Source organism: Mirounga leonina, unplaced genomic scaffold (genome assembly GCF_011800145.1).
Source record: "Mirounga leonina isolate KUSES-001 unplaced genomic scaffold, KU_Mleo_1.0 Mir_95, whole genome shotgun sequence".
NCBI classification, from domain to species: Eukaryota; Metazoa; Chordata; class Mammalia; order Carnivora; family Phocidae; genus Mirounga; species Mirounga leonina.
Genome location: NW_023270865.1, coordinates 5,382,895 through 5,409,553, shown reverse-complemented (window position 1 = coordinate 5,409,553; position 26,659 = coordinate 5,382,895). Strand labels below are relative to the sequence as shown.

Sequence of the window (26,659 nt, the reverse complement as noted above, 5' to 3'; positions counted from 1 at the left end):
TGCAGAGTCGGCTTGAGATTCTCTCTCCCTCTCCCTCTGTTCCCCTACTCGTGCTATCTCTCTCTCTGAAATAAATAAATAAATCTTTTAAAGAAGTAATGCAAATGGCTCTAACCTATTAAAAAGTATTCCATGCTTGAAAACAATGATTCCGTTCTATATAAACAACACTAGTGAAATATCCCAGAGAGATTAAAAATAAAAGGATATGAAAGGGTACGCCTGGCAAAAACAATAACATTTAATTTGGGGTTACGATTTCGGTACCAGACGTGTTGGAATTCAGGACAAAGGTTATTAAGAAGCAGACAAATGTAGCACTGCATGATGCTAGAGACTATAATGAGCAATCAAAACCCTTAAATATAAGTAATTACATCAAAGGATCTATAGAATCCATTTCTAAAGATGTCAAAAAGGCATTTAACATAATTCAATGATGATTTTTTATAAAAACACCAGGTAAAAGAGGAATTGATACTTACTTAACATTAAATGTAATTACGTAAATAAAAGTCTTAGTCCCCATGCCAGGATCTCACTTGGTGAGGAATGTCTGGAGACAGTCCTACGGAAGCAAGGAACCCAGCACAGATGCCAACCATCACCACCACTATGAAGTCTGGTCACGGACGGGGCAGACAATGCAACAAGAGAAAGCAGTTAGAGGCAGAAGAATGGGCCAAAAATGCAGAGAGCAATATTTACATGCAGATAAAATTAGTATTAATAGCGACATTTTAAAAATCTGTATATATATATATTAAGTACATGTATGTGTCTGTATAAGTAAACGATTACTGGAAGTTATTTAGAAAGTTCAGCCATCCGAAAGCAGGTAGCAACCATGCCCGCTGATACGATTCCACTTCTCTGTCTCCCCTGCACTAGACATGGGATGGCTCTCGGGGACGTCGCGGGAAGCCTCGCCTCCAAACCAAGACACTCTTGCAAGCCTCAGGCACTTAATTTTGTTGAGGACATTGGAAACCCCTCTCCTAAGAGAACTGTGCCTCCAGAAACGTCCTGCCTTTGGTAACTCCAGTGGGGCTCTACAGTTCCCCCAGTCCTGAGAGGGCCCGCCTCTTCTTCCCAGGCTTCTGGGGCAACACTTCTGGTTTTCTGGCTCAATCTAACAGATTTCAGTTAATATGTATTGATTTTTTTAATCCGAAATTCTGTTCTGTTTTGCTTTGACATTTGGAATCACTTCTCTAACTTCCCAGATTCTGTCTAAGAAATTTCTCACAGTGAAGGGTTGTTGGAATCTCTGATCCTCATGGATGGAGCTGGGACTACATTTCCCTATTTAACCCAATGGGGCAACTCTGGAGGGCACGCTGAATAGGACACAGGGGGACAGGAAGAATGAGATTTGCATGCAGAGTGTGAAAGGCCTAACTAAGATGTCCAAGTTAAAATAGGCTCAGATAATAACTCCTCTTTTAAAATCCATGCTTCAACTCTGAAAAGCTAAATGAAAAGATTTAAAAAGTAGCTTAGGAAAAAATACTTAAAAAGCTCCCGTAATTAAACATTTTGGAGCATAATCATAAAGGCTGCGCCCACAAAGTACATTTCTTCAATGAATCATCTATCTTCCTGTGAAAGAAAATCAAGAACATCTTTTACTAAATGATTTTAATGCAATCTCTACATGGGGGCTTGTTTTTAAGTAAATAAAAAAGCAATGCACAATGGAAACCTCATCTCGACAGGATAAATGTTTTTTCCATTTCATTTCAAATTTTGCACAGCCTAGACTAAGTAGCCTTTGCTTAGTATTTACACTTCTTTTCTCAAAAAAAAAAAAAGAAAGAAAATGGCTTTATTTATACAAAAAATGGACGTATTCACTGTGTACAATTGATGTGTTTGGAGATATGCATCCACCTGGGAAACCATCACCACAATCAAGATAATACACATTCATCACCTCCAAGTGTCCTCTTGCACCCCTTTTTCTGTGGTACAAACACTCAACATGATATCTTCCCTCTTCTTTTAAAAAAGATTTTATTTATTTGAGGGGGGGAGGGCAGAAGGAGAGAAAGAAAGAGAGAGAGAGAAGCAGACTCCCCACTGAGCAGGAAGCCAGAGGCAGGGCTCAATCTCAGGATCCCGGGATCATGACCTGAGCCAAAATCAGACGCTTAACCTACTGAGCCCCCAGGCATCCCAACATGATATTTACCCTCTTAACCACAGTTTTTGAGGGCTCGTTCAGTCCCGCTACCTATAGGCGCTAGTTTGTACAGCAGATCTCTAGAATGGACTCGCCATGTGTAACTGGGAAGTTGTTCACTGGTAGAAAGCTTCAGTCCCTCCACTTCCTGACCCCTGTACAGTCTCCCAGTTGCAAAGTTTCTCCCTCTTTGGCCAGGAGGTCACACACACTCACAGCTGTCTGAGACTTCCCTTATCTCTCTAGCCCTTCCTGCGAGGTCTCCCTATCCTATCCGTCAGCCCCGGCTTCCAACACAATGACATTCACATCCCTACCTTGACACTAGCCTTTCTTTTGGGCTCCACACAGTCGTCTGACTCCCGGACACCCTCACCTGGATGCCTGGACGGCATGGCACTCCTTCATGCCCACCTGAGCTCCTCCTGCTTCTCATCCTCCCCAGATGCAAACCTGCAGCCCATGTGTGTGTGTGTGTGGGCATTCGCTCGTCCGCCTCTCCCTCACCCTCGTCGGGACAGGAAGCGCCATGCCTTCTTCCTCTGCAGTGTCTCTTACCATCAGACTGACTTCTGTGCCCAGGAACTTCTCCCTCAGTGACACCTTCTCATTCATAGCAGACAGAATTATTTCATTTAATTCTGTGGGAGCCTCTTGAATTATAAGTCATTTCATGAAGAATATTTGACATCAATGAGGTTTCGATACATATATGTATATTCCTATGTGTATGTAAGCATTTTAAGTCAGTATCTACAGTTCTTTATAAAAGGCTAACAAAAAACACTATAGAAGAAGCTCTACCAAGAGCCCATGATCTCTTCACAATTCTGCTTTCCCTGTGTGTTCAGGCCAGCAACCGAGAAATATGCTCCCAGGATCCAGGCAATAGTATATTTTGTAGCATTGATGGGCCTGAAAAAGGGGGAATGAAGACACGACCCCCTTCCACTGCCCCTGGGTGAGCTGGCCAAGGGAAGGGCTTACCCTGTGCACCGGGCTCTGGGGGTCCTGCAGCCCCTCCCCCACCGGGAGCTCCCCGTGGTGCTGAACAGCAGGGGGCAAGCCCCACAGCACAGAGCCACCACATATCCTTCAAACTCCCCACTGTGGCTCCTCCTAGAACCTCTGACTGCTTTTGCTTTTCACTTGGTGACAGCTGCAGCACTAGAGGCTTTATCAGTCATCAACTCTGCAAACTGACCTGTGCAGTGTATTGTACCCATCTTAAACAAGAAGAAACTGAGGCTCAAAGAAACTAAGGCACTCACAGCCAGTGAGGGGCAAAGCCAGACTTGGAGTCCGGGTGTTCCTGCTTGCTGTCCCCAAACCACCAGGCTGACCCCTCAGGCCTTCTCCTTGGCAGCTGTCTGGGAGACAGACCCTCACCATCCCACTGATCATTGCAAACCCACCAGCACTCACCCCTCCCTCATCTCATTCCCCTCCCTTCCCAGTAATACTCGCCACGCCCAACAAACTGTAACTGTAACTTAGTGCTCTGTTGCACAGTTCGTTTACTCTTTGCCCAGCTGGACTGTCAGCTCCAGGAGGCCAGCAGTGTTTGCCTCTTCTGCTCCCTATGCCCTAACACCACGGCCTAGAAACAGGCACCTACAACAACAAACACAAGTTACTACAAATAGCTACTTGCTGAATTGAAGTGAGAAACAGTGAGAAGCAGAGAGATTTCCAAGAGCTTCTAAAATTTCAACAGTGGCCTTTATCTACAGAAATTCACCATTACTAAGTCACTTTATTACTTGTGTGGAAAAAAAAAAATGTATCTGTCAACCTGACGATATGGTTCATATCTAACAGGTATAGATGCCCAAGCTCTCTGTTTAATGGTGCTGGGCACGAGCCCCTCAGGGTTACAAGTGAGGCTGGAGCCGGGGTTGGCTACCATGCTCTGGAAGGCACCATCCTGACTGCTGACCACACATGCAAACCTCCCATCCTGAAAATCAGAAAGAAACCTCAGCTGTTCCTTTAGCAGTTGACACATTCTCCAAATATTCCTAGGGCCTTTGTTTTCAACTGGAATCAGTTAGAAATATTTTTGGAATCTTAAAGAAAAGTTATTCATTTAATTAAGTAACAGCTTATCCGCAATGGGAATGTTCCCAGTGCTTAGAAATGAGTGTCCTCATGCGCTCACCCATCCCTGCTGGCCAGACTCCAGGTCTGCGGGCGATTCCAATGACATCATCTGACAAAGGGACAGGTTCTCACTCTGGGGCATGTCTGAAAATGAGTGAAGGGGCATCCGGAAAAGAAGATACCAGCCGGAGCAAGCCTAGGTTTTCCTCCAATGGAGGGGAAAATGTTCTCATTGCAAAAACAGTCATCCTTTCCCCTGTGCCACTTTTTATGGATGGGACCTTAAATTGGTTGACTTGAGTTTTAGCCAGATGTTGATACTGATCCCCCAAGATCTCCAAGCAGCAGAGCCCAAGACTTTTGCCCAACATAACCTGCCAAAAGCAGTGACCTCACTGTGCAACAGTGATATTCCTCAGACTCTGTTGCAGTCTGAATAAAATGCCCAAGGAGAGTCATGAGTCTGTCTGATCTTCAACACACATGCATGCAAGTGAATAGGGTTCTCAGGTAACCCAACACCCTCAAGAAGGTATTTGGTTAGCAGACAGGAGCATTCTCTGAGTAGCAGTAAAATCATATATTGGCATTTTGGATGAAAGTGAATTCCCCACAATCAGATCATCCTATAAAGCAACAAGAGACTCTGGACCCATGCAGACCTCCCACAAGACAGACACCCAAGAAATCCTAGCTGAAAAAACTGGCTCTTTATAATCATGATACTGGAGTACATCTTTTTAGGACCCTACTTCTACCCCATGAGGTTTAAGGACTCTGTGTTCTCCACCCCCCACCCCACTGTGAACTCACAAATAACCAGAGGCCACACCAGGACCAGCAGATAGATGCCCTGCAAATGATAAAAGCATGTTTCCATTTTCAGTTCATAAGACAGCCCTGGAAGTCTGTGCTCATCCTTAAAGCATGCAGCATCCATCTGTCTCCTACTTAGCCTTGGTGACTTTGCATTTCCAACAAGGCAAGAAGTTAAGGATCGATTATCCTATTTAGATTCTGAGTTTCATCTTCCTCAAAGATGTTTGCAGCAGGAAGCTGACATGGAATTCAAAGCAGGAAATGTGGACCAAGTCCCTGCATGCACCACACTGTGTCCTTGCAGTTAGACTATAGCATGTACTTCGAGAAGACACGCAAAAGACAACTGAAGGAAGTGAGTGGCAGGATTTTTATCAACGTACAATTATTTTATTTAATTTTTCCATGCTAAGGATACAATTGCCATCACATGGGTCAGCAGGAAAAACTGTTAAAAGATATAGCCATGTCGCACTCAGGAGCATGCATATTTCAAGGCCCAGATGCCTTCCTTTTAATCATTCTCATTATATTTTTTCAATCGTTTGGTTTGTGTGGTTTTGGGTTGTTGTTTATTTTTTTAGAATAGCTGGGAACCAACAAAAACAATTAATATTTAATTATAATAAGAACTGCTTTATAGGATTTAAGGATTAGGTCCATTAATCCCCCAAGTATTTATTCCAAATAAATGTAATGATGTCACCTTTTATTTATTTATTATTATTCTTATGTTAATCCCCATACATTACATCATTAGTTTTAGATGTAGTGTTCCATGATTCATTGTTTGTGCATAACACCCAGTGCTCCAATGAGCATAATCTTTGAACCCTTGATTGGGTTTTCATTCACTGTTAAATGCAGATCCCACTGACCAAATCCCAACATCATTCAGTGTTACATTCCCTGGCATTTGTAAAGTGCTGTATAATGTTTTTTAAGTTTCAAAAATAGAACACTTCTTATTAAAACTAGTAACACTAACACAAATTTGGGGAGCTGGGGGAAAGGAGGGTTGATTTTTCATGATGGTGAACATCACATCGGGGGCTGTGGGGCAAGGGAGCAGTGGGTGGACAGGGCCCTCAGCTGCAAGGCAGATAATGGAGCTGGATTCTCAAAGCCAGCTGGCAAATGCCTGTCAAAGGCATGTCAAAAGCAGACTTATATTCAGTATGTCTGATATCTTTTCATTATTAAAATTTACTATAAAAGGTAAAAAAAAAAAAAACTAAAACCAGTAAAACAAGAATTTTTAAAAGTACAACAAATAATAGGGCAGCCACCCATAAATCACCTTGTACACTGCACATGATACCCAATTGGCCCTGGATGCTATACTTTGACTTGTATTATGTATATTTAGGAAACACACGGACACTGGGGAAGTCAGAGCTACAATCTCCCTTTCCCATCCTCTTTCTTCCTTCCCCAGAAAAAACCAGGAGGCGAAGATCAGTAGGTCATCTGTGTTTTCATCTAATGGTTGTGCTCCGAAGTATTCAAAATGTAGACACATGTATTATCGGTATAATTTTGAGACTTCCTGCTTCACTCAACACTATGCTTTTAAGATTTATCGGTGTTGATATATGTAGATCTATTTTGCTCATTTGATTCTTAGTTTCAGTGAAAACACTGAAATTGATTTATCCAGTCCCCCACTGATTTGTCCACATGCTTCCTTGGGCATGCACCGAAGACAGTCTCTTGTGTATTTACAGAACAATAACAACAACTGGGATGGGTCTTCCCTTCTACAGTTCTTCATCACTTTCCTTTCATACTGTGTTCTGGTTTTTTTTTTTTGTCTGTTTGCTTTCTGCTTCCCATGGCTTATCTCATGGGCTCTATAACACTGTTATGAAGAGCATTCCCTCTACATTTTTATGAAAACCCCAATGATGTGCTTTCCTCATTTAGATTATGATTCACCTAGAATTCAGATTTTTTTTTTTAAAGATTTTATTTATTTATTTGATAGAGAGAGAGACAGCGAGAGAGGGAACACAAGCAGGGGGAATGGGAGAGGGAGAAGCAGGCTTCCCACAGAGCAGGGAGTCCGATGCGGGCCCTCAGCCGCACAAGACAGGGTCTTTGTGAGCTCTCCCTCTGACACCTTGGTCTGTTGACCCATATCTGGGCTAAAAGGACAAAGTGAGATTTGATATTTTTTTTTATTTTATGATAATACACTCCCATTTATTTCCCTTCTACAAAAATAAGTTTGTCTGTCTACAAGAAGTGAAGGTTACTTCATTGTTTCACAACTTTTAGAGTAATACACCATAAAAACCTGTGTTTTTATGCTTCTTGGAATATTTGGTTCTTTAGCTAATTCCCCCATCAGGAGATAAAAAGAGTAATAAAAGTGATTTTTGCATATCGAGAGCATTACAAAAATACAGATGATGGACCTAGGTGTTTTGTATGTGTATATCATGTTCAATAGAAAATATTATTTTAAAAACCAGGCTGAACAGAAACTGAGTGTCAAACGACTCAGCAATTGATCTGCCCATCTTTTAAAAAGTTTAATAGGTAATCAATCTTTGCTCAAGGAATCATCTCCTCCTCAGACCTGATAAAAATGGAAATACTACCAATCTCTTAGAATGACTTTATTCTCCTTAAAGATTCCCCCTCTCCCTTAGCCATTACAAAGGCAAGGAGGGGACATTGCCAAGAGCTGGTGAGCCAACACGTCTGAATGCAAGGAAAGAGGGAAGTAGCAGTGGGTTCCACCCCAGATCTGCGACATGTTTTTGACAAGTCATAAAATCTCTGTATCGATAATGTGAAACGGACTATGTGAAAATTTGCATGCTACCTCACACGCTATTTCCCCCCTTTATTGAGGTAAAATGAGCGGGGGCACCTGGCCGGCTCAGTCAGTGGAGCGTGAGACCCTTGATCTCGGGGTTATGAGTTCGAGCCCCACCCTGGGTGGGAGATTACTTCAAAAAATAAAAATAAAATCTTTTTAAAAAAGTAGGTAAAATTGGGTTGTAAGGATCTGTTATACATCCAAAATACAAGTCCTTTGTCAGGTATGATGTACGTTTTGTACCTGTTTTTCCCGGCCTGCAGCTCACATGGTCACTTTCTTCACAGTGCCTTTGAATAGTAAAAGTTTTTAATTTTGATCAAATCCTATCAATGGGTTTTTCCCCCCCAATTTAACAGGTCACAATTTTTGGCGTTCTATTTAAGAAACAGCTTTCTATGGGGCGCCTGGGTGGCTCAGTCGTTAAGCGTCTGCCTTCAGCTCAGGTCATGATCCCAGAGTCCTGGGATCGAGCCCCACATCGGGCTCCCTGCTGAGCGGGGAGCCCGCTTCTCCCTCTCCCTCGCTCCCCCTACTTGTGTTCCTGCTCTCGCTATCTCTCTATCAAATAAATGAATAAAATCTTTAAAAAAAAAAAAAAAGAAACAGCTTTCTAACCCAAGGGTACCAAGATCTTCTTTCATGTTTTCTTCTGCAAGTGTCATAATTTTAGAACTATATTTTAAGTCTACAATCCATTTTCAGTTAATTTTTATGCACTGCATGAGCTCAGGATGGAAGTTCATTTTTTGCACACAGATATGCAACGTTTTCAGCAGCTATTGTTGAAAAGCTTACACTTTCCCCATTGAACTGGCCTGGAATACAGTCAAAAATACATTGACTGTGTATATATGTGGGACTATTTCCGGACAAGCTATTGAATCCCACTGGTCTAAGTGTCTGTTGTTTCATGAATATTACACTATGCTGATTACTGTAGTTTTATAAGATGTCCTGAATCCAGTAGGGTAACCTCTCCATGCTCTGCTTTCTCAAATTTGTTCTGACTATCCTAGGGGTTTTGCACGTCCATCTACATGTTAGAATCTGCTCATTATTCCCTACAAAAAAGCTTGCTGGAATTTTCACTAAGATCACATTGAACCTACAGAAGATGAATTTGGGCAGGACTGGCAACTGAACAACAAGTCTTTGGGTCCATGAACAGACTCTGCCTCTCTCTACATATTCATTTCTTTAATTTCTGTCAATCTTTTAGTTTTTACGTAGAACAGTTATACACATTTATTCAAATTTATTCCTAAGTATTTTATATTTTTGATGCTATATTAAATGGCTTTTTTTTTTTTTTTTAGTTTCTGAATGGAAGGTTCTAATATACAGGAATACAGTGTATTTCTATATCTCAACCTTGTAAACTGCAACCTCACTAAAGCCACTTACTTGTTCTGGTAGTGTTTTCAGTTTCCACAGGATTTTCAATACAGACCAATATCCCATGCACACATAATGCAGGCCACATGTATAATATTAAGGTTTTCAGCAGTCACATTAAAAGTAGGTAAATTTGATTTTAATAACACATATTTATCATATTTAGCCTACTTTTCCCAAAACATTATCATTTTATCATGTAATGAGTTTTAAAAATTATTAATAGTTTACATTCTTTTTTTCATACTTGGTATTTAAAAGTAAGTGTTTACACTTGGGAGCATCTCTTAATTCAAAACACAGAAATGCTCCTTAGCAACATGTGGCTCGAGTCTACCATAATGGACAGTGTGCATGTGCGCACCCCCCACACACACACAGTAACTCGATGTCTTATTTTCTAGTCTGCATGTCGTTTACTGCTTCCTCTCGCCATCTGCACCAGCTAGGGTGTCTGTATAAGGCTGAGGAGACATGGCAGGAGTGATCATCCTGACTTTACTCTGGATCACAGGGGGACAGCGTTCAGTCTTTCACTATCAGGAACCATGCTACACTTTTTCACAATTGTCTTGAATCAGTTTGAGGTGGTTCCTTTCTATTCCTAGACTGCTGAGTGACACTCCATGAATAGGTGTCGAATTGTGTCAAATGCCTCCTCTGTATCTCCAGAAATGAGAGTAGAGTGTTTACTGAAATGATCTGTTAATGTGAGGAATCACACCAATTGATTTTTTAATGTTAAACCAACTTTGAATTCTTGAGATAAACTCCATTTGGTCATGCTGTATTTTACATATAAAATATATGAATATATATAGTATATATTTTATTTTCTTTTTCATGATAGTTTTGGTCTTAGTTTTCTTTCCTTGTAAGGCCTTTGGTTTTGGTATGAGTAATGGCAGCCTCATGATATGAGTTGGGGAATGTTCCCTCTTCAATTTTGTGGAAGAATTTGTGTAGTATTGGGATTATTTTTTCCTAAAATTTTGGTAAGAACTCACCAGGAGAGACATCTGAACCCGAATTTTTTTTTTGTGGGAAGATATTTAACTACATATTCAAATTACTTTATACATATAGGGCTATTCAGGTTATCTATTCCTTCTTAAAGGAACTGTTAGTTTGCTTTTCAAGGAATTTTTCCATTTCATCTAGACTGTGGGATTTATTGGCAAAAAGCTGTTCATAACATTTCTTTAGCTTTTAAAGACTGGAACCTATAGTGACTATCCCTCTCATATTCCTAAAATTGGAAATTTCATCTTATTTCATGATTTCTGATCAGTCTACTTAGAGTTTTATCAATTTTATTGACCATCTCAAAGAACCAGTTTAGTCTCATTGATTTTTCTCTATTGTGTTTCTGTTTACAACTTCATTGTTTTCTGCTCCTTTGTTTAATTTCTTTTCTTCTAATTTGCACTACCTCTTCTAGTTTCTGAAGGTGGAAGCCTAAGTGACTGATTTGAGCCCTTCACCTTTTGTTGTATAAATGATCAATAAGTTCCCTCCAAGCACCATTTAGGGTGCATCCCCCAAGTTGTGAGGCATCACATTTTCATTTCATTCAGTTCAACATACTTTCTGATCCCCCTTGTAATTTCTTCTTGGACTCATGGGCTATTTAGAAATGTGTTGTTTAGTTTGCAATTACTGACTGATTTTCCAAATTTCTTTGTGTTACTGATTTCTATGGAAGTCCATTAGGGTCGAAGGACATACTTTGTATGATAGTAACCCTTTCACACTCAAGGGGACTTTTACAGTCAAGAATATGTTCTATCTCGAAAAATGTTCCATATGTGTTCAAAGGAATATGAAAGCTCTGTGTTGTTCGGTGGGGTATTCTATAAACACCAATCAGATCAACCTGTTTGGTAGTACTTTCAAAATCTCCTGTATCTTTGTTGACTTTCTTTCTTATTGTCCCTTCAGTTTGGAAGAGTGGTGCAAACTTTGAGTAAGACTGTGGATTTTCACGTCACCTATTTTGAATCTCCTATGAGGTGCACAAGCATTTGAAACTGCTAGGTCGTGATGAACAGATTCTCTTTACATCAGGAAATGTTCCTCTGTCACTGGCACCTTACTCTTCCAGGCCCTGTGCCAAGAATCATTCCAACTGCTCTTTCCTGAAGGTTCTTTCTTGGACACTGTAGGTTCCTTCCACTGTATGGGCTAATTGGTGCTTAGGTGGAGACTTCACAGGACCATCTACAAGTCTCCAGAGCTTGCTCCTCTCTCTCTCTCTCTCTCTCTCTGTAGCTCTCTCATCTCTCCTCTTTGGTTTCCTGTCCTGAGAATTCCAATGTCTTTACCTTCCTAAACTCTGAACTCTGTTTCTTCAGCTTCATGAAACTGCTGAGCTTTGTTCGGATTCTGCCTCCCTGTCAGGGCCTGGAGGTGCTCTTGAGGAAGGAAGCTGGGGCAATCATAGGACCCCTCCCCCTTTTGTTTCCCTTCCTATGAAGGTCACTTCCCTGTAGTATCCCTTAGCCAGGGTCTCAAAACCATCGTTTCATGTATTTTGTCACAGTTTTCAGTTGTTTAAGGTGGGAGGGTAAACTGAGTCTCTATTACTTCATCGGCGTTTAGAACCGGACATTTGAAATGCCATCCTCTTTTGAGTAGAATTATCACACGGATGATTTTAAAAGTATGCTTATTAATCTCAGCTCTGAATTTATGAGACAGCAAAATTGCTAAAACCAGCTTACAACAAAATAAATGTAACACAATCTATACTCAGAGAGAGTGGTATATATTAACAGAACCTCAAGAACGAAAGCTGCTCTTTAAAACAAAAGCTGAATTTAAACAAGCAGATGAAAGCAGTCATCAATCATGTGTGGTGGAGCTGAAACATTTCTTTAGCAAAAAAGATTCCACCTTCAGCTTAGGATGGTTTTCTCTTCTGGGTTTTTGGGTTTTTTCCCCCCAGCAGTGACAAGCAACCCTTTCGAGATCTCTCCTAATTTCTCCCATCTTCTCTTCTCACTGATTTCCTCTGAGGTGTGGACCACTCCCCACACCGGAAGGATGCTCATGTCCCACCAGCATCATCCCCTCCCTGAAGCAAAGCTGGGGGGCAGGAACAGCAAGCAGCCTCACACTGCCATCAACATACTACCAGCACTTGGAACTCCAAGCCTTCAAAACGGGGACCACCTTGCAGCTCCCCCAGCCCCGGGTGCTAGGGCACACAACTGGGCAGCCACACAGGACGCGTGCTTAGAAGGCACTGCAGCGGGTCTAATGCCCTGGTGAGACTGTGCTGAAATTCGTAACACACTTTGAACCAGGGGCCCCGCATCTGCATTTTGCACAGGGCCCACATACCATGTAGCAGCTGTGAGCGCAGACGAGGTAATGTGTGTTTTATGTCCACCATGAGCAAGTAGAAATAAGACCCACAGCTCCTCTCAATCTCAGTTCCCTCGCACTTCGTATGGGTTAAATCGTGTGCCCACACCAAATAAATAAATAAATAGGGAGAGAAAGAGAGAAGAAAAAAAAAGACAGTTATGTTGAAGTCCTGACCCCAGTACCCCAGAACGTGGGCTTATTTGGAAACAGGGTGACTGCAGGTGTAATTAGTGAAGACGAGGTCATATAAGAGTAGGCTGGCCCCCAGGATGACTGACGTCCCTACAGGGAAACAGCCGTGTGCTGACAGACAGACCCAGGGGGAACACCACGTGAGGACAGAGCTGAGGCTGCTTATGTAGCTGCAATCCGAGGGATGCCCATGACTGCCAGCCCACCACGAGAAGCTGGCAAGACGCAAGGAAGGATTCTCCTCTGACGTCAGAGCGAGCACGGCCCTGCCACACCTTGATTTTGGACCTGTGGCCTCTAGAACTAGAGGGCAATACAACTGTACAGTTGCAAGCCACTCAATTTGTGGCACTTGGTTCTGGCAGCCCCGAGACACTGATACGGCACTGAACTCTGCAAATGGCCCCAAGCTGCACGTTCACCCAGGGGCCGAAGTCAGCTCACCCTTCTTGGGGAGCGTCTTCTCTCCTAAAGCACTCTGGAGCACTCCCGGTGCCATCCCTGCACGTGCCCTCAAGCTTTACAGCAGCCACGAGGAGCCACGACTCCCAAGTGCATCTTGGAGGGTGACAGCCAGTCCTGGCAGCTGTGGGTCTCATCAGGGGGTCCGAGCACACCCCACGAGCAGAAAGAAATGACCTTTTCTGCAGTGGTGAAGCTGAGATGCAGAAATTATTATAAACTCCATTCTGAGGCCATAAAGTCTAAAAAGTAAATGATGTGAATCTCTGGAAAATGTTTTATTCTTGCTATCATCCCCAGCAGGGAACACAAACCTCTGGACTAAAATACTTAGAAGGAAGACTCCAATTGGCCAGAGCAGGGCTTAAAAGCATTAAATAGACCATCTTTAGACAGAACTGGACCCCTCCTCCTCCCCCCTGCCCTCCCCACCACTCTCCCTGCTCCTCACTCAGCACCTTATCAACCCTTCCCAGCGACTGGTACTCTGCCTGCCCCTCTGCGTCCAGCACTGGGTGCCGAGCAGGGGGTTAGACACAGACATGTAAAGCCCCAGCCTGGAGCTGGTGACACACTGGACAAGACCTACAGGAGTCCATCAGAACCTGGAGCACCTGAAAACACTTAAGTCCATTCTACAAATAAGAAAATTACATTCAGAAGATACACACACACACACACACACACAAAGCACTGCAAACAAAGAATGAAAGGAAAAATCTCATGGTAATGATATAAAATACAGTATTCACCTGTTCTCCCCAATTATTTGTTTACCCTGAATCTACAAATTTATTGTAGAGTCTCCTCCCTGCAAACTTCTTATTTGATTTGGGGGTATATGCCTCACTCCTTTCCTTGAGTTGGGTGAGGATGGGATTAGTGGCTGCTGAAAAAAGGAAATCTGAAATACTAAATGCTGGGGAAGCTAAGGGAGGTGTTGCTTAGCAACTCTTAATAGGAAATCATTTAAACTCTGGATTTATTTTTTCCTGAGAACTTGCTGCTCCAGCCTGGAGTCTAGAATCCACTCCCCTTCATGCTGGCAGCTCCCTGGCAAACACGCCTGGGCGTGCACGGCCCCCACCTGACGGTGACAGGTTGTATTATTCACCGGTTCCCACGTTTCTTTGGATATAACAACTGCGTCCCACTCGATTACAAGCACAAAGTAGCTGGAGTTCCATTACAAACACAACCTTTCATGAAGTCATTCACAAACACTGAATGCGGTAAGCTCTCACTCAGCCAAAGCGTCTCCATTTAAGCCGAGGCAATAACAGATGTTTTGGAAGTCCACAGAACATTCTTCCTCCCTTGTAAAATTCTAGCTCTTTCACGAAAACACGACAAATTCCAGATGGCAGTCATGATTTCTTTCCACTTCACGTTGACTTCTCCAGGTGGTGCTTCCCGATGCCCTGAGCTGCACACATAGCACCAGCATCCTCGTGATGGTGCCCCCCCACCCCCGCCCCTTCCGGAGCATGAGAGCCATCCTACACAGACTTCAAATAAGATCACAAACAGAACCCAGAGCCAGAGCAGCTCGGGGAGAAGCTGTACCAGGCTAGACTGGACTCTGAGCCCTGAGCTGTCATCCTGGCAAATGCCCTCCCAGGGCCCTTGGAGTCTGATGGGTTTTTCCTATAGGGAAGAAAGAGCCTCTCTACAGGTATTTAGGAGCTAAGAACCGACCAGATGAGAAAACCAGCAGAAAGAAGTGAAATTACAAGGAATCTAGAAGGAAGCGATGTTAACCTCAGCATAAAAGCAATCATTAATTCCCAAACAATAATACTGACTCATATATGTACATGGACATTTATTTCTTGAGTCAAGTATGTCCCATTTCTCTTGTTGATTCATCTGATGAATGAAACATACATTCCCCTCAACTGGGAATATCTGCTAACAATTTGAAACAATTTTACGGCATCTCTAAGTACCAGCTCCCTCTCCGTGAAGTTTTTCCAAATAACATCTAACCCAAAAGGGGTTCAGATAGAACAATTCAGAATTCCCAAATATGTCCCTTCCTCATCACAATAATCTGTCGTTTGCCAAGGCAGGACAGGAAACACCCCACATCCTCAATGACAAGGAGCACAGGGTGATGACGCATGGTGATCACGAGGCCAGAAAGCTATATTCAGATTCTGTCTTCCTAGCTCTGTGACTTTGGGAAGGTGGCTTAACCTCTCTGGGTTTTCATTTTCTCACCTGCAAACTACAAGTAATAATGGTACTTACTTCAGAGGGTGGTAGAGATCAAATAAGTTATGGATAAAGTCATCGAATACTGCCTGGCATGGGGAAGAAGAAGTGTTTTCTATCACTATGATGGTGGAGGAGGCAAGCAGACAGGCAGGGTACGTGTATGCGCATTCAGTGTCTCCACAGGTCTCTGCAGTGTGATCTCCACATCTGTGACCCTGGCTGCACGCTGGGAACGGAGCCCTGAACAAACACATTTCCAAGACCACTCGGTCTGTAAAATGTATACTGATGTGGGCGTGGGGTGGCAGAGATATTCCAGAAGTGCAAAGAGAGAATGGCGGTGCGTGCTTTATTTCCAGACAAGAGTTTAATTAAGATGCCCATCTTCGGGATCCAGGACCATGCTCCTTAAAGAAAACCACAGGAGGAGAAAGACAGGAGGAGGCAGAGAGATTGTTCTGGAAACCCCAGCAGACTGGTCTATTCGGGCAAGGTTGGGGCTCTGGCTGGGGAAGCCCAGGGAGGGTCGTAGTGGGTTCTCAGCGCACGGCACAGTCAGTATGACGGTCCCCTCACTCCGGCTGGGAACTAACAGTAGGGAGAATACAGACATGCCACCTCCATGCGAAACCACCAGAAATGTGCAGGATCTCAAAATAACTACACTTCAGGCTGGGTCCAGCTGCGATGCACTTCCTTAAAATTCACATTTTGTCAGTACATATTCTGCCATTAAAATAACAACAATACATCGTTTGAAAAACACTGATCTTTTGCTGCTAAAGGAGATAATTATTGGCATTACTTTTTAGTTCTTCTCAGAATTAAAACCTTTTTCATAGTGAGTGTATAATGCCCTCCGAGAAGCCTCCCTGGTGCACAGAAGCTTAGAGAAGGGAGCCTTGAATCCTGAGGCTCAATCTCCCTGAGCTGGATTTCTCTTTCCGTTCACATGCTACTCGGCTCTCCCAATGGTAAAGAAATTTCTTTAGCAGCATTCTAAGGGACTGAGCTGAAGGAAAAGCAAACCAATTCTCACAGCCTATAAAGAGCTGTTCTTTCCTTTCATTTTTCCTGCTTTTAATTAAAAAAAAAAAAGATGTTTGCACACTGATGTCCTACTTTTGTAAGCAAACATGCAGGCACATGCTGAATGTCTGGTGTCCTTTTAGGCAATGCGGTCAAGGAGCTGTCTTCTTCCTGGAGCGAACTGCTAGCCTTTCAAGTTGGCGGTAATTTAACAAATCTATACAATAACTTCAGCAAGGTCTCCCTGCCAAGGCTCAAATGGGGTTGTCAGGAATGGAAGCATTCACTTAACTCTATTCAATGAGCTGTTAGGATGAGGGAAGCAGAAAACGGGAGACAAATGCAAATACGACTCTGCTGTCTTGTCCTCACTTGGCCAAGCCAGCATCTGTCTGCCTAGATGCCAGCCATGTGGGGGACCGCCCTCCTGCCACCTTTTCAACGGTATTCCCATCCCAGAGGGAGGGTCCTAAGTCAGGGCTATCAGCGCAGCTGATGAAATGCATTCCTTCTTGCCAGAAATTCATTAACTAAAACATCATCTAAAAGCTCGGGCTTCCCAAGTAAATCAAAGCATTACGAAAACGCATCCGGCAAAACTTCCTCGATGTCACTAACGCGGGAGCCCAGAAGAAGCACTTCCGTTACTCAGACAGGCAGAGGCATACCCAGCTGCCCTGATGTACGAACGTGAGTTCATGATGCTCTTTGTGTACGTGGCCACGTGTGCAATCGTCAGGTTATCTTCTCTTCGTGTTCGTATGAATTTATTCCAACAGGATATTCACACACCGGAACGCATCCAATTCCCGACAGACGCTGGTTTCAAAGAGCATCAAAACCTCCAGGGCATACATTTAATTCCAAGGTGGACTTGCAGTTTAAGTGTCAGTCGACATCAAGAGCAGCTACGGGAACCTCAGACAGCAGACACCCGAGCACCAGGCCACGCAAGACGGACGTGGCTTCTTGCAATCCACACAGGGAACGGGGTGTCTTCCCGTGAAATCAGAGCTGTCATGAGTGGAACCGTGTCCCTCAAGAAGGGTATGTTCGAGTCTTACCCTCCACCCCGTACCTGTGAATATGATCGTATTTGGAAACAGGGTCTCTGCAGTTCTCATCAACTGAGGATGAGGTCATCACAAGAAGACCTAAGTCCAGTACGATGGGTGTCCTGACAAGAAGGGACCAACAGACAAGAATGGAGTGTGACTGGAACAGTGTGTCTATAAGCCCAGGAATGCCAAGGACTGCCAGAAACCACACATGGCTGAAGGAGGCAGGAAGGCTCCTCCCCTAGAACCTGCAGAGGGAGAAGAATGGCTTTGCCCATACTTCCATGTCAGACTTCTGGCCCCAGCGCTGGGAGACACTCTCTGTGAATCTCGCTAAGCCTCTTCCTCTGGGCCTGACCTCTCACTGCTCTCAGGACAGCAGTGGCCCCTGTCCCAGAGGCTCTGGGACAGGGGCCACTGCTATGCTGTGAGAACTGCATGGGCATGTGCCAAACACGGAATGATACACCTTGTACTCATGGCCACTGGTTTCTTAAAAAATATAAAATAAAAATGATCCCACTTCAGGTAGTCAGCTATGACAGATGTTGGTGGGGATGCAGAGAAAGGGGAATCCTCCTACACTGTCGGTGGGAATGCAAGCTGGTGCAGCCACTCTGGAAAACAGTATGGAGGTTCCTCAGAAAGTTGCAAATAGAGCTACCCTATAACCTTGCAATCGCACTACTGGGTATTTACCCCAAAGATACAAATTTAGGGATCCGAAGGGGTATGTGCCACCCCGATGTTTATAGCAGCAATGTCCACAATAGCCAAACTGTGAAAAGAGCCAAGATGTCCATCAACAGATGAATGGATAAAGAGGATGTGGTCCATATATACAATGGAATATTATTCAGCCTTCAGAAAGGAATGAGAGCTTGCCATTTGCAACAACGTGGATGGAACTGGAGGGTGTTATGCTGAGCGAAATAAGTCAATCAGAGAAAGACATGTATCATATGACCTCACTGATATGAGGAATTCTTAATCTCAGGAAACAAACTGAGGGTTGCTGGAGTGGGGGGTGGGGTGGGAGGGATGGGGTGACTGGGTGATAGACACTGGGGACGGTATGTGCTATGGTGAGTGCTGTGAATTGTGCAAGACTGTTGAATCTCAGATCTGTACCTCTGAAACAAATAATACATTATATGTTAAAAAAAAGAAGAAGAAGAAGAAGACAGCAGGAGGGGAGGAATGAAGGGGGGGAATCAGAGGGGGAGATGAACCATGAGAGACGATGGACTCTGAAAAACAAACAGGGTTCTAGAGGGGAGGGGGGTGGGAGGATGGGTTCGCCTGGTGGTGGGTATTGAGGAGGGCACATTCTGCATGGAGCACTGGGTGTTACGCACAAACAATGAATCATGGAACACTACATCTAAAACTAATGATGTAATGCATGGTGATTAACATAATAAAAAAAAAAAGATCCCACTTACTTCCCCTAACAGAACAAGAAAACAAATACCTTCTATAAGCCTCTACAAATATTCAGTTCAACACTGCTTAAGCATTTTTGAACCACTTAGGAAAGTAAGATGGAAAACAGCAGCATTGTGCTCCTTGCCTACCATTTAATCAACAGGAAAGAGCCCGGCGAAGGGCGTGCTGGCAAACCAGCCAAGTCAGAGGCGCGCCCACAGGTCACCTGTCTCAGACACAGGCGCCCCCGCAAAGCAGGGGGGCCACAGACCGTGCGACGTACCGCCGACTTCACTGGGGGTTGCTGGGACCATCAAGAACATACCGTTCTGAAGTCCTCCCCACCCAGAAGGCAGCTGCGTGGAGCAACCGTCCGCGGGCGGGGGGCCGGCGGTACAGGGTGGAAGGGGACGTGGAGAGGGGCCTGATCCGGTGGAAGTCAACGTCAAAGACGGCGGGCAGGAGGGCACACCGCCCCAGGCCTCCTCTTCTCCCTTCTGCTCGACGCCCCATGGCACCGTCCACGCCACGCTGCCAACCCTCCCTGGGTGCCTGCCACCCTTCTGCGCGCCCGGACTTCCTCAGGCCACACGCTGATCAGGCCGGACAACCTGCGGCACAACTCGCCTTTCTCGGGTTCACTGAAAGGCACCCTGAGGCACAGCACTGGGCCACACGAGGGCTTCTCAGGCCTGGCGCGAGCTGGGCCAGCTACCCCGCCAGCCACGCCAACAGGGCCGAGGCTCTGCACACTAGGTCTGCCCAGGCCGTGGCGGCACGGGGAAGGCAGCCCGAACCCGGGGGTTACGTGGGGAGCAGGAGCTGAGAATGTCCCAACTCAAGAGGAGCTTGGAAACAAGGACGTCAAAGCACACAAAAATAACCAACCCTGAGACATTTGACCAACAAACTCGACACCCGGGAGAGATCAATCCTGAGGCAACGGGAAGTAAGAGGACTCTGAAATAAGTACGTTTAAGACACTCCAGAAGATTTTTAAAAAGCAGGTGGAGAGCAGCAGTAAAACCAAAAGGAATGTCAAAAAACCAAAAGGTAAAAACAGAACAAGTGGATACAAAAAAGAAAAGGAAGGAAGGAAGGAAGGAAGGAAGGAAGGAAGGAAGGAAAGGAAGGAAGGAAGGAAGGAAGGAAGGAAGGAAGGAAGGAAGGAAGGAAGGAAGGAAGGAGGGAAAGAAAGAAAGAAAGAAAGGAAGGAAGGAAGGAAGGAAGGAAGGAAGGAAGGAAGGAAGGAAGAAAGAAAGAAAGAAAGAAAGAAAGAAAGAAAGAAAGAAAGAAAGAAAGAAAGGAAAGAAAGGAAAGAAAGGAAAGAAAGGAAAGAAAGGAAGAAAGAAAGAAAATCCAGCAACCGATCTGGAGATGAAGAACTATAGCCTCGCATTAATGACAACACGGAGCGAGCCTGCTCTTGGCAGAGGGCTCGAAGACACGAAGAGCCAAGACAGGCACGACCCTCCCCCCCCACCCCCCGCCCCGGGAGCTTACGTCCTCGAAGGGGATAGTCAGTCATCATAGGTGCTACAGAAAACCTGCAGCAGGGAGAGGGGTGTCGTCAGATGGGGGGCACCTGGAGGTCGGGGAAGGCTGCCCTGACAAGGTCTACAAAGGTACACGGAGCCACACAACCCATGGGAGAAGAACGTTCCAGACAGGTGGGGGGTCCTTATCCTCATAAATTGGTTCTACTGAAATTGTAATAATAAAAACAAAGCAAACATTACGGGTGAAGTTACAGATGCTGCAGTTATGTTGGAAACGGGACTGAGGCCACTTGCATCCCATGATTCTGCATGACAAGTCCTGGCTGATACAATTAGAAAATACAATACATGCAAACAGAGTGAATTAAGGACTGGAAAGGGAGAAAAACATTTTCTTAAATTATCTTAAGATGATAATACTGTCTATATAGATAAGCTGAGACCCTCAGATAGACTAACAGAGCTAATAAGAATTCACCAAGATTGCTGAATACAGATTAATATAAAAAACAACAGTATTCTTATGCATCAATGCTAACCAAATAGAAAAGGTAATTAGAAAAAAAATCCTTTTCATAAAACAAAAAAAAGTGTTAGGTACCTAAGAACAAGTCTAAGTAAAATCACTACCAATTTTATGAAGGAAAAAAAAAAAGTCTTCAGACATAAAAGAAAACCGTAATTATTGGACGGACATACCACATCATTCCATGGAAAGGCTCAATACAATATGATAGCAAATCTCTGGATGTTTTTTATAGTATCCTCTTATTATTTCCTACACGCTTCATATCATTCAAAGCAAAAACTAAGAAATTCCATATAATTTAAATCCAGATCTCAACTGGAGTTTTCACTGAACATTACAAACTGATTCTGTAATTGATACGGGAAAGCAAGCTCAGAGAATTCGGAACAAAAGGAAAACAGAAGAACAAAGAAAGGATCCTTGCCCTTCCAGACAGTAAGGCCTCTTGAAAAGCCATATCATTAACCAAGGAGGCGCTGGTACACACACAGGCCCTGGGGGGGCCGCTGTCGGCCGGTGCCCCGTTTCTGTCCCACGTGCGCCGGCTGAAGGAGGGAGGGATGGCGTGTGCCCTGGAAGGCGGCGGGGTGAGGCCAGAGCGTGGTGTGTGGACAGAGGGGAGCTGGGGCCAGGAAGGAGCTGGGATCCTGGGGTGCATACCCAGCCCTGCCAGGGGCCTGAAGGGGACCGTGATGGGGACACTGGCCGGGGAGCCTCCCTGACCAGGGGAGCCTCTTCACAGAGCTGCAGGAAAGGACAGGGCCACCACCGCCTCTTCTGTCCACAATAACAGTGTCCTTCAGAGCCAGAGAGACCAAGAGGAGTTCACCTAGTCCAGGCTCTCCCTTTGCAAGGGAAACTGAGGCCAAAACGGGATGATGGCTTGGCTGAGGCCACGAGACCACTTCCTAACAGAACCCGCTGGAAACCTCCCCTTTGGGCTCACCCAGGGCTCTCTCCAGCTATGGCCTACCAGCAATGCTCTCCTCCTTGACCGGGCACTTGAGCCCTTCTGTGCACGGCCATCTTGAATCTCTCTTCTCCTCTGGCCTCTCCAGCAATTCCCCCTCACTGGTCTTGGTCTCCTAATGTCTTCTCCTCTCTCCACTTCTGGCTCCTGGTCCTCTCCTACTCACCCCTCGCTCTAGAGTCCCCACCAACTCTGTGACAGCCCACGCAGTGCCCAGTGCACTCTCTTCCTGGATGGCTACAGAACCCCGTGGCTTTGATTAGGAGCTTGAAGCTAGGCAACTTGTATATCATACCTATAGCCCAACCCTGCACCCTAGGCAACCCAGGGCTTACTCGGGCAGTCCAGAGCATGCACCCACATGGCAGCACACAGAGGGGAGTCCTAGAGAGCTAACATCCTCCAGGCGTAGTGATTTCCTAAGCCAAGAGCCTCCCAGGGTCAACATGGAGAACCATGGGTTCCCAACAGGTGCATGAAACCATCCTATTGATATGACAGAATCAGGTTGATATAAAATCAGTGTCACAGAAGTCTGTGTGTAAGGAGGAACATCTAGTAACTGACAGAGTCCAAGGCAACAACCAGTGTTTGAGAGTTACAGGTAAGGCTCCGATCCCAGAGGGATCCTGGCATAATAGAGAACTCAGGGACCAGGAGAGCATGCAGCCAAATGCAATATGAGGAGTATATCCAGACCCAGCCATCTCAACCAAGTGACAAGGTGAGACTAGGCCCACGCCCTGGCGGCTGGCAGGTCTGAGAAGTCCAAATGGGCGTCGGTCGAGTGACTTCACCCACAGGGCACCGCTAACACGGCTAGTTTAAAAGACCTTCTCAGCCACAGGTCTGTTTCCAGTTTAGGGCCAGGTTTGCGGAACCAAGTATGTCATCAATCAAGTGCATAAAGAAAACACAAAAAATGTTTGAACACCTTACCTGGTCCCAGGGGGAGACGGTGCCTCCAAAGCACATGAACAGGTACCCCATGGCCACGAGACATATCCATATCACCAAGGAGAAAAGGCGGAGCAGCTTCTTAAACACGGACTCGATGCAGACGAGGATGAATATCGCAAAGAAAATCGCCAGGGCTGTCGGGACCGTTATTAAAAATGCCACGTGGTCTTCAACTTCCTAAGAGGTGGAAAAATATGGCAAAGGCACAATTTAGCAACCCAGTGATACCCATGGTTCATGTCCTCAAATGCCATCAACATTAATCAACGTCAAGTAGATCGAGTTGTAAAAAATTATTCCAGAAGTAGGAGAGTTTGAACGTCTGAAAATTTAAATTTCCCATTAAATCACTATGTTTCTCTATAGAAATAACCCAGTATTGTATATTTAAATTATGCAAAACAGCTACACCATCAAATTTAGATTTTCCCTGATAAATGGAGAAATGGATTTTATTCAAAAGTGAATGTAAGAATATTTACTATAAGGATAAAAATAAGACAAGCAACTTCACTGCCTGAATCAGAGGATCAGAAATGCCCTTGCCTTAGAAAATTAAGTCTTCCAAATGGATTTGAAATGTTTTATTTAAAAATCTAAAAATGGTCTGAGCCTCCCAAGGGATGAGCTTTTATTTTAATGCATGGCAATTAATGTTTTAACGGGATCACATATTAAGAGAAAAGGGTCAGAAAATACTAATTACAGAAGCAAGAGAGCAGGAAACACTTGCAAGAACGTGCCATTTGGCTGGTTTACTTCCCCACTTCTCTGGAGCTCCAGTGGCAAAAAGAAAATGAGCATCTAGTATTAGCCTCCCTGATGCATTTTTTGAGGTCCACTTTTGCACACTAATGTTCCCTCTCCATCTACCCCTTTCTAGCCACACACGCACAAAAGGAACACTATTTCTATTCTACACAATGTCCACCCAACGTGATAGACGTCACGCTTCCTTTGAATACGGCAGCATGGATTTCAGGCTTTAGCTTTGGCAAAGCACTGCTATTAAGTCGTCATGAACAGCACTCCCTGTGGGCTGGAACCCACCAAAATCTTCATGCCTCATCCAAACACAGGTGGCCACTAATGCACCTTGATCAAAGAACCCACATGGCCAGAACCCTAAGAACTTTCATGGAGGCCTTAGAATAGCAAAGACAGTAAAATCCGGGACTTGTGGGACAGTTCTTCCAAATACCAGAGGCTGGCGAGCCCTTCATCTTTTCTCGTCGGCATGGTGTTCACTCCACCCCGTTAGCAGCTCCAGCTTCACACTGGAGATGGCCCCACCCTGATACCAAACCACTAACCACGGGGACACGGGGAAGCAGAGCAGATCTGCCAAATCACACACAGACTCCAGATTAACGTCGGGGCAAAGAGAGGGCCCTAAGCCCTCCCTCAATTCTCAACTGACTTGGTTTCCCTTTCTCCCCCACCATTACACGTGTTACCAGATACCTGGGGAAAAGACCACCACAAGAACAACCACAACACATAACAAGATACATATTCCCGTGCTAAGCACTCATACGTATATTAACCTCTTTAATATTTACAACACCCTGTGTGGGGCATAGTGTCTGCGCTCTTCCACAGGTGAGGAAAATGAGGCCCCAAGAATGAAAATGAGTCACTGCAGATGGTGGAGCTGGGGAGGGAGGGGCCAGGGGTCCGGCTGGGGTCACCGCAGGCTGCCACCACCGCGGGGCTCTGGCCTCTGCTCACGCAGTGGACGGCAAGCGAAACCAAGGGGCAAAATATTGTACGTTTCCAGAACTGGCAGAAGAGGATCAAATGTGATGTTCTTATTCTCCCCCCCAACGGCTGTTTTTGCCCATGATTAAGTGCCTGAGCTGTACTCAGACACACTCTGATGATGGCAAAGGGTCTCAGAGGTACAGCAGGGCCGAGCGCTCCCCACACTCCGACCCCACAAACAAACGTGCTCCTGGACGTGACCGCATGTCCTCTGGGAACATCCAACTTGAGATCCCGGCCGCTCGCTGCCCACATGTTGCGTGAAAACTTAATTGTAAACCTCCCCAAATGAACTTAACTGAACTGTGGGCAGAAAGCTGGTCCCTAAGAAACCAGGACGGTTGTGTTCCTCGTGTGACCGTTCACTTACTTCATTAACCCGGTCGGGGAGAAACAATCGTTGACGTCACTGGCTCTCGTTTCTCCGGGAAAGACTGAAAATGGTGGGAAAATAGGCATGACGGTAAAGTGAAAATTAGTACGTGAAGGCACAGAAAGGATCAGGAAGCGGGGGAAAGCGGCATTGCCTGGCCTCTCCTTGCACTTCTCTCAGAAGGGATCTAACTGGAAACAAGACAAAGACCCAAGGTCTGCTCATGCCAGGTACAGTACATAGAGTCAGACTTGATTCCATTTCCGGTCTTAAGTACTGGAGTCTCTATCTCATTTTCTTTTGAATTTCAGCGTCCCCATCACTGAGAAGTGCCTTTTCTGGGCCGAGGGTGACTTCCCCATTCAGCACAGCAAACACAGCATCTGGGTCGCAGAACACTTTGAAGGGTCCACAAATGTGTTTTAATTTCTTTTAGAATCAAAACAAACAAAAAAGCTCTTAGGGTCAAAGGTTACATACATGTTGATGCTAACGCAATTGTAAACTATAATTCTGAATCCATTTTGAGGGAGGAAGGGGACTTCCAAGGCTCCTAAGTTTGCGTGAGACTGTCTTGACAGTCTTGTCTTGACATGACACACCATGATCCCAGGGGGCTGGTGTTGTATCCTGGGGCAGATGCACTGCAGGATGGGCTGGATCCAGCACAGCGGAGAACTTCAGCTTCATCCAGCATCCCCCAGCCTCGGGAGGCGAGCCAGGGTCCCTGGCCAATGCCTCCTGCTGTCTTCTCAGCTGCTGCTCATGAGGCTGCTGGTCCTAACCACCGCCCAACCTGAGCCCAGGGAAGAATTCAGCTCTTCCCAAAAGAGGACAGCCAGCAATTGATTCTGCATTTGCCTTCTGAACTCAAACTCCAAACAAGTTTTAATAGGGACTTCTCCACAAAATAGGATCTTTTATAGGGTGTCAAGGAAAAAAACAGTGGAGCATTCATTAAAGAATGTATAAGCTTAGGGGCCACATTCTTTCCCAGTCCTACTGCTGGCATCACGTGTCTCTCTCCCCCAGGGGAAGTAAATGAAATGCAGGAATGCCCTCAGTCCCTGGGCCACGGGCTCTCTTCCCTCCCCTGGTCCATTCCCAGCGGACAGGATGATGAAAAAAGCCACAGAGGCACACCCCGTGGCTGTTTTCTTCGGAGCTACTCCAGTTTTCAAAATTCAGAGCATAAAACAAACAACATAGCTTAAAATAAAGTAAACTAAAACATTAAAAACACTGTCAGTCTCAATGAAATATGCTTATGCATCCCAAACCGCACATCCCTTCCTGGAAACAAAAATTCATCATACAACACAAACTAGGTGAAATGTTTGAAAATGCCTTTATTAGTAGTCAAACACCTTTAAGACACGCCTTAAATAGGTAAAAAACAAAAACAAAAACAAAAAAACTCCATACAACACAAACTAAGTGAAACATACAAAAATGCCCTCATTGCTCC

At 44.9% G+C, this 26,659-nt stretch overlaps 1 protein-coding gene across 1 annotated transcript in view; it reads right to left on the bottom strand.

Annotated features, from left to right (window-relative positions):
• ADCY2 (adenylate cyclase 2) overlaps positions 1 to 26,659 on the bottom strand; it is a 388,609-nt gene that overhangs the window by 344,973 nt on the left and 16,977 nt on the right. Inside the window, exon 2 of the mRNA XM_034998852.1 lies at positions 23,034 to 23,231. Coding sequence (XP_034854743.1) covers positions 23,034 to 23,231 — 198 coding nt within the window. The remainder of the gene's footprint in view (positions 1 to 23,033; positions 23,232 to 26,659) is intronic.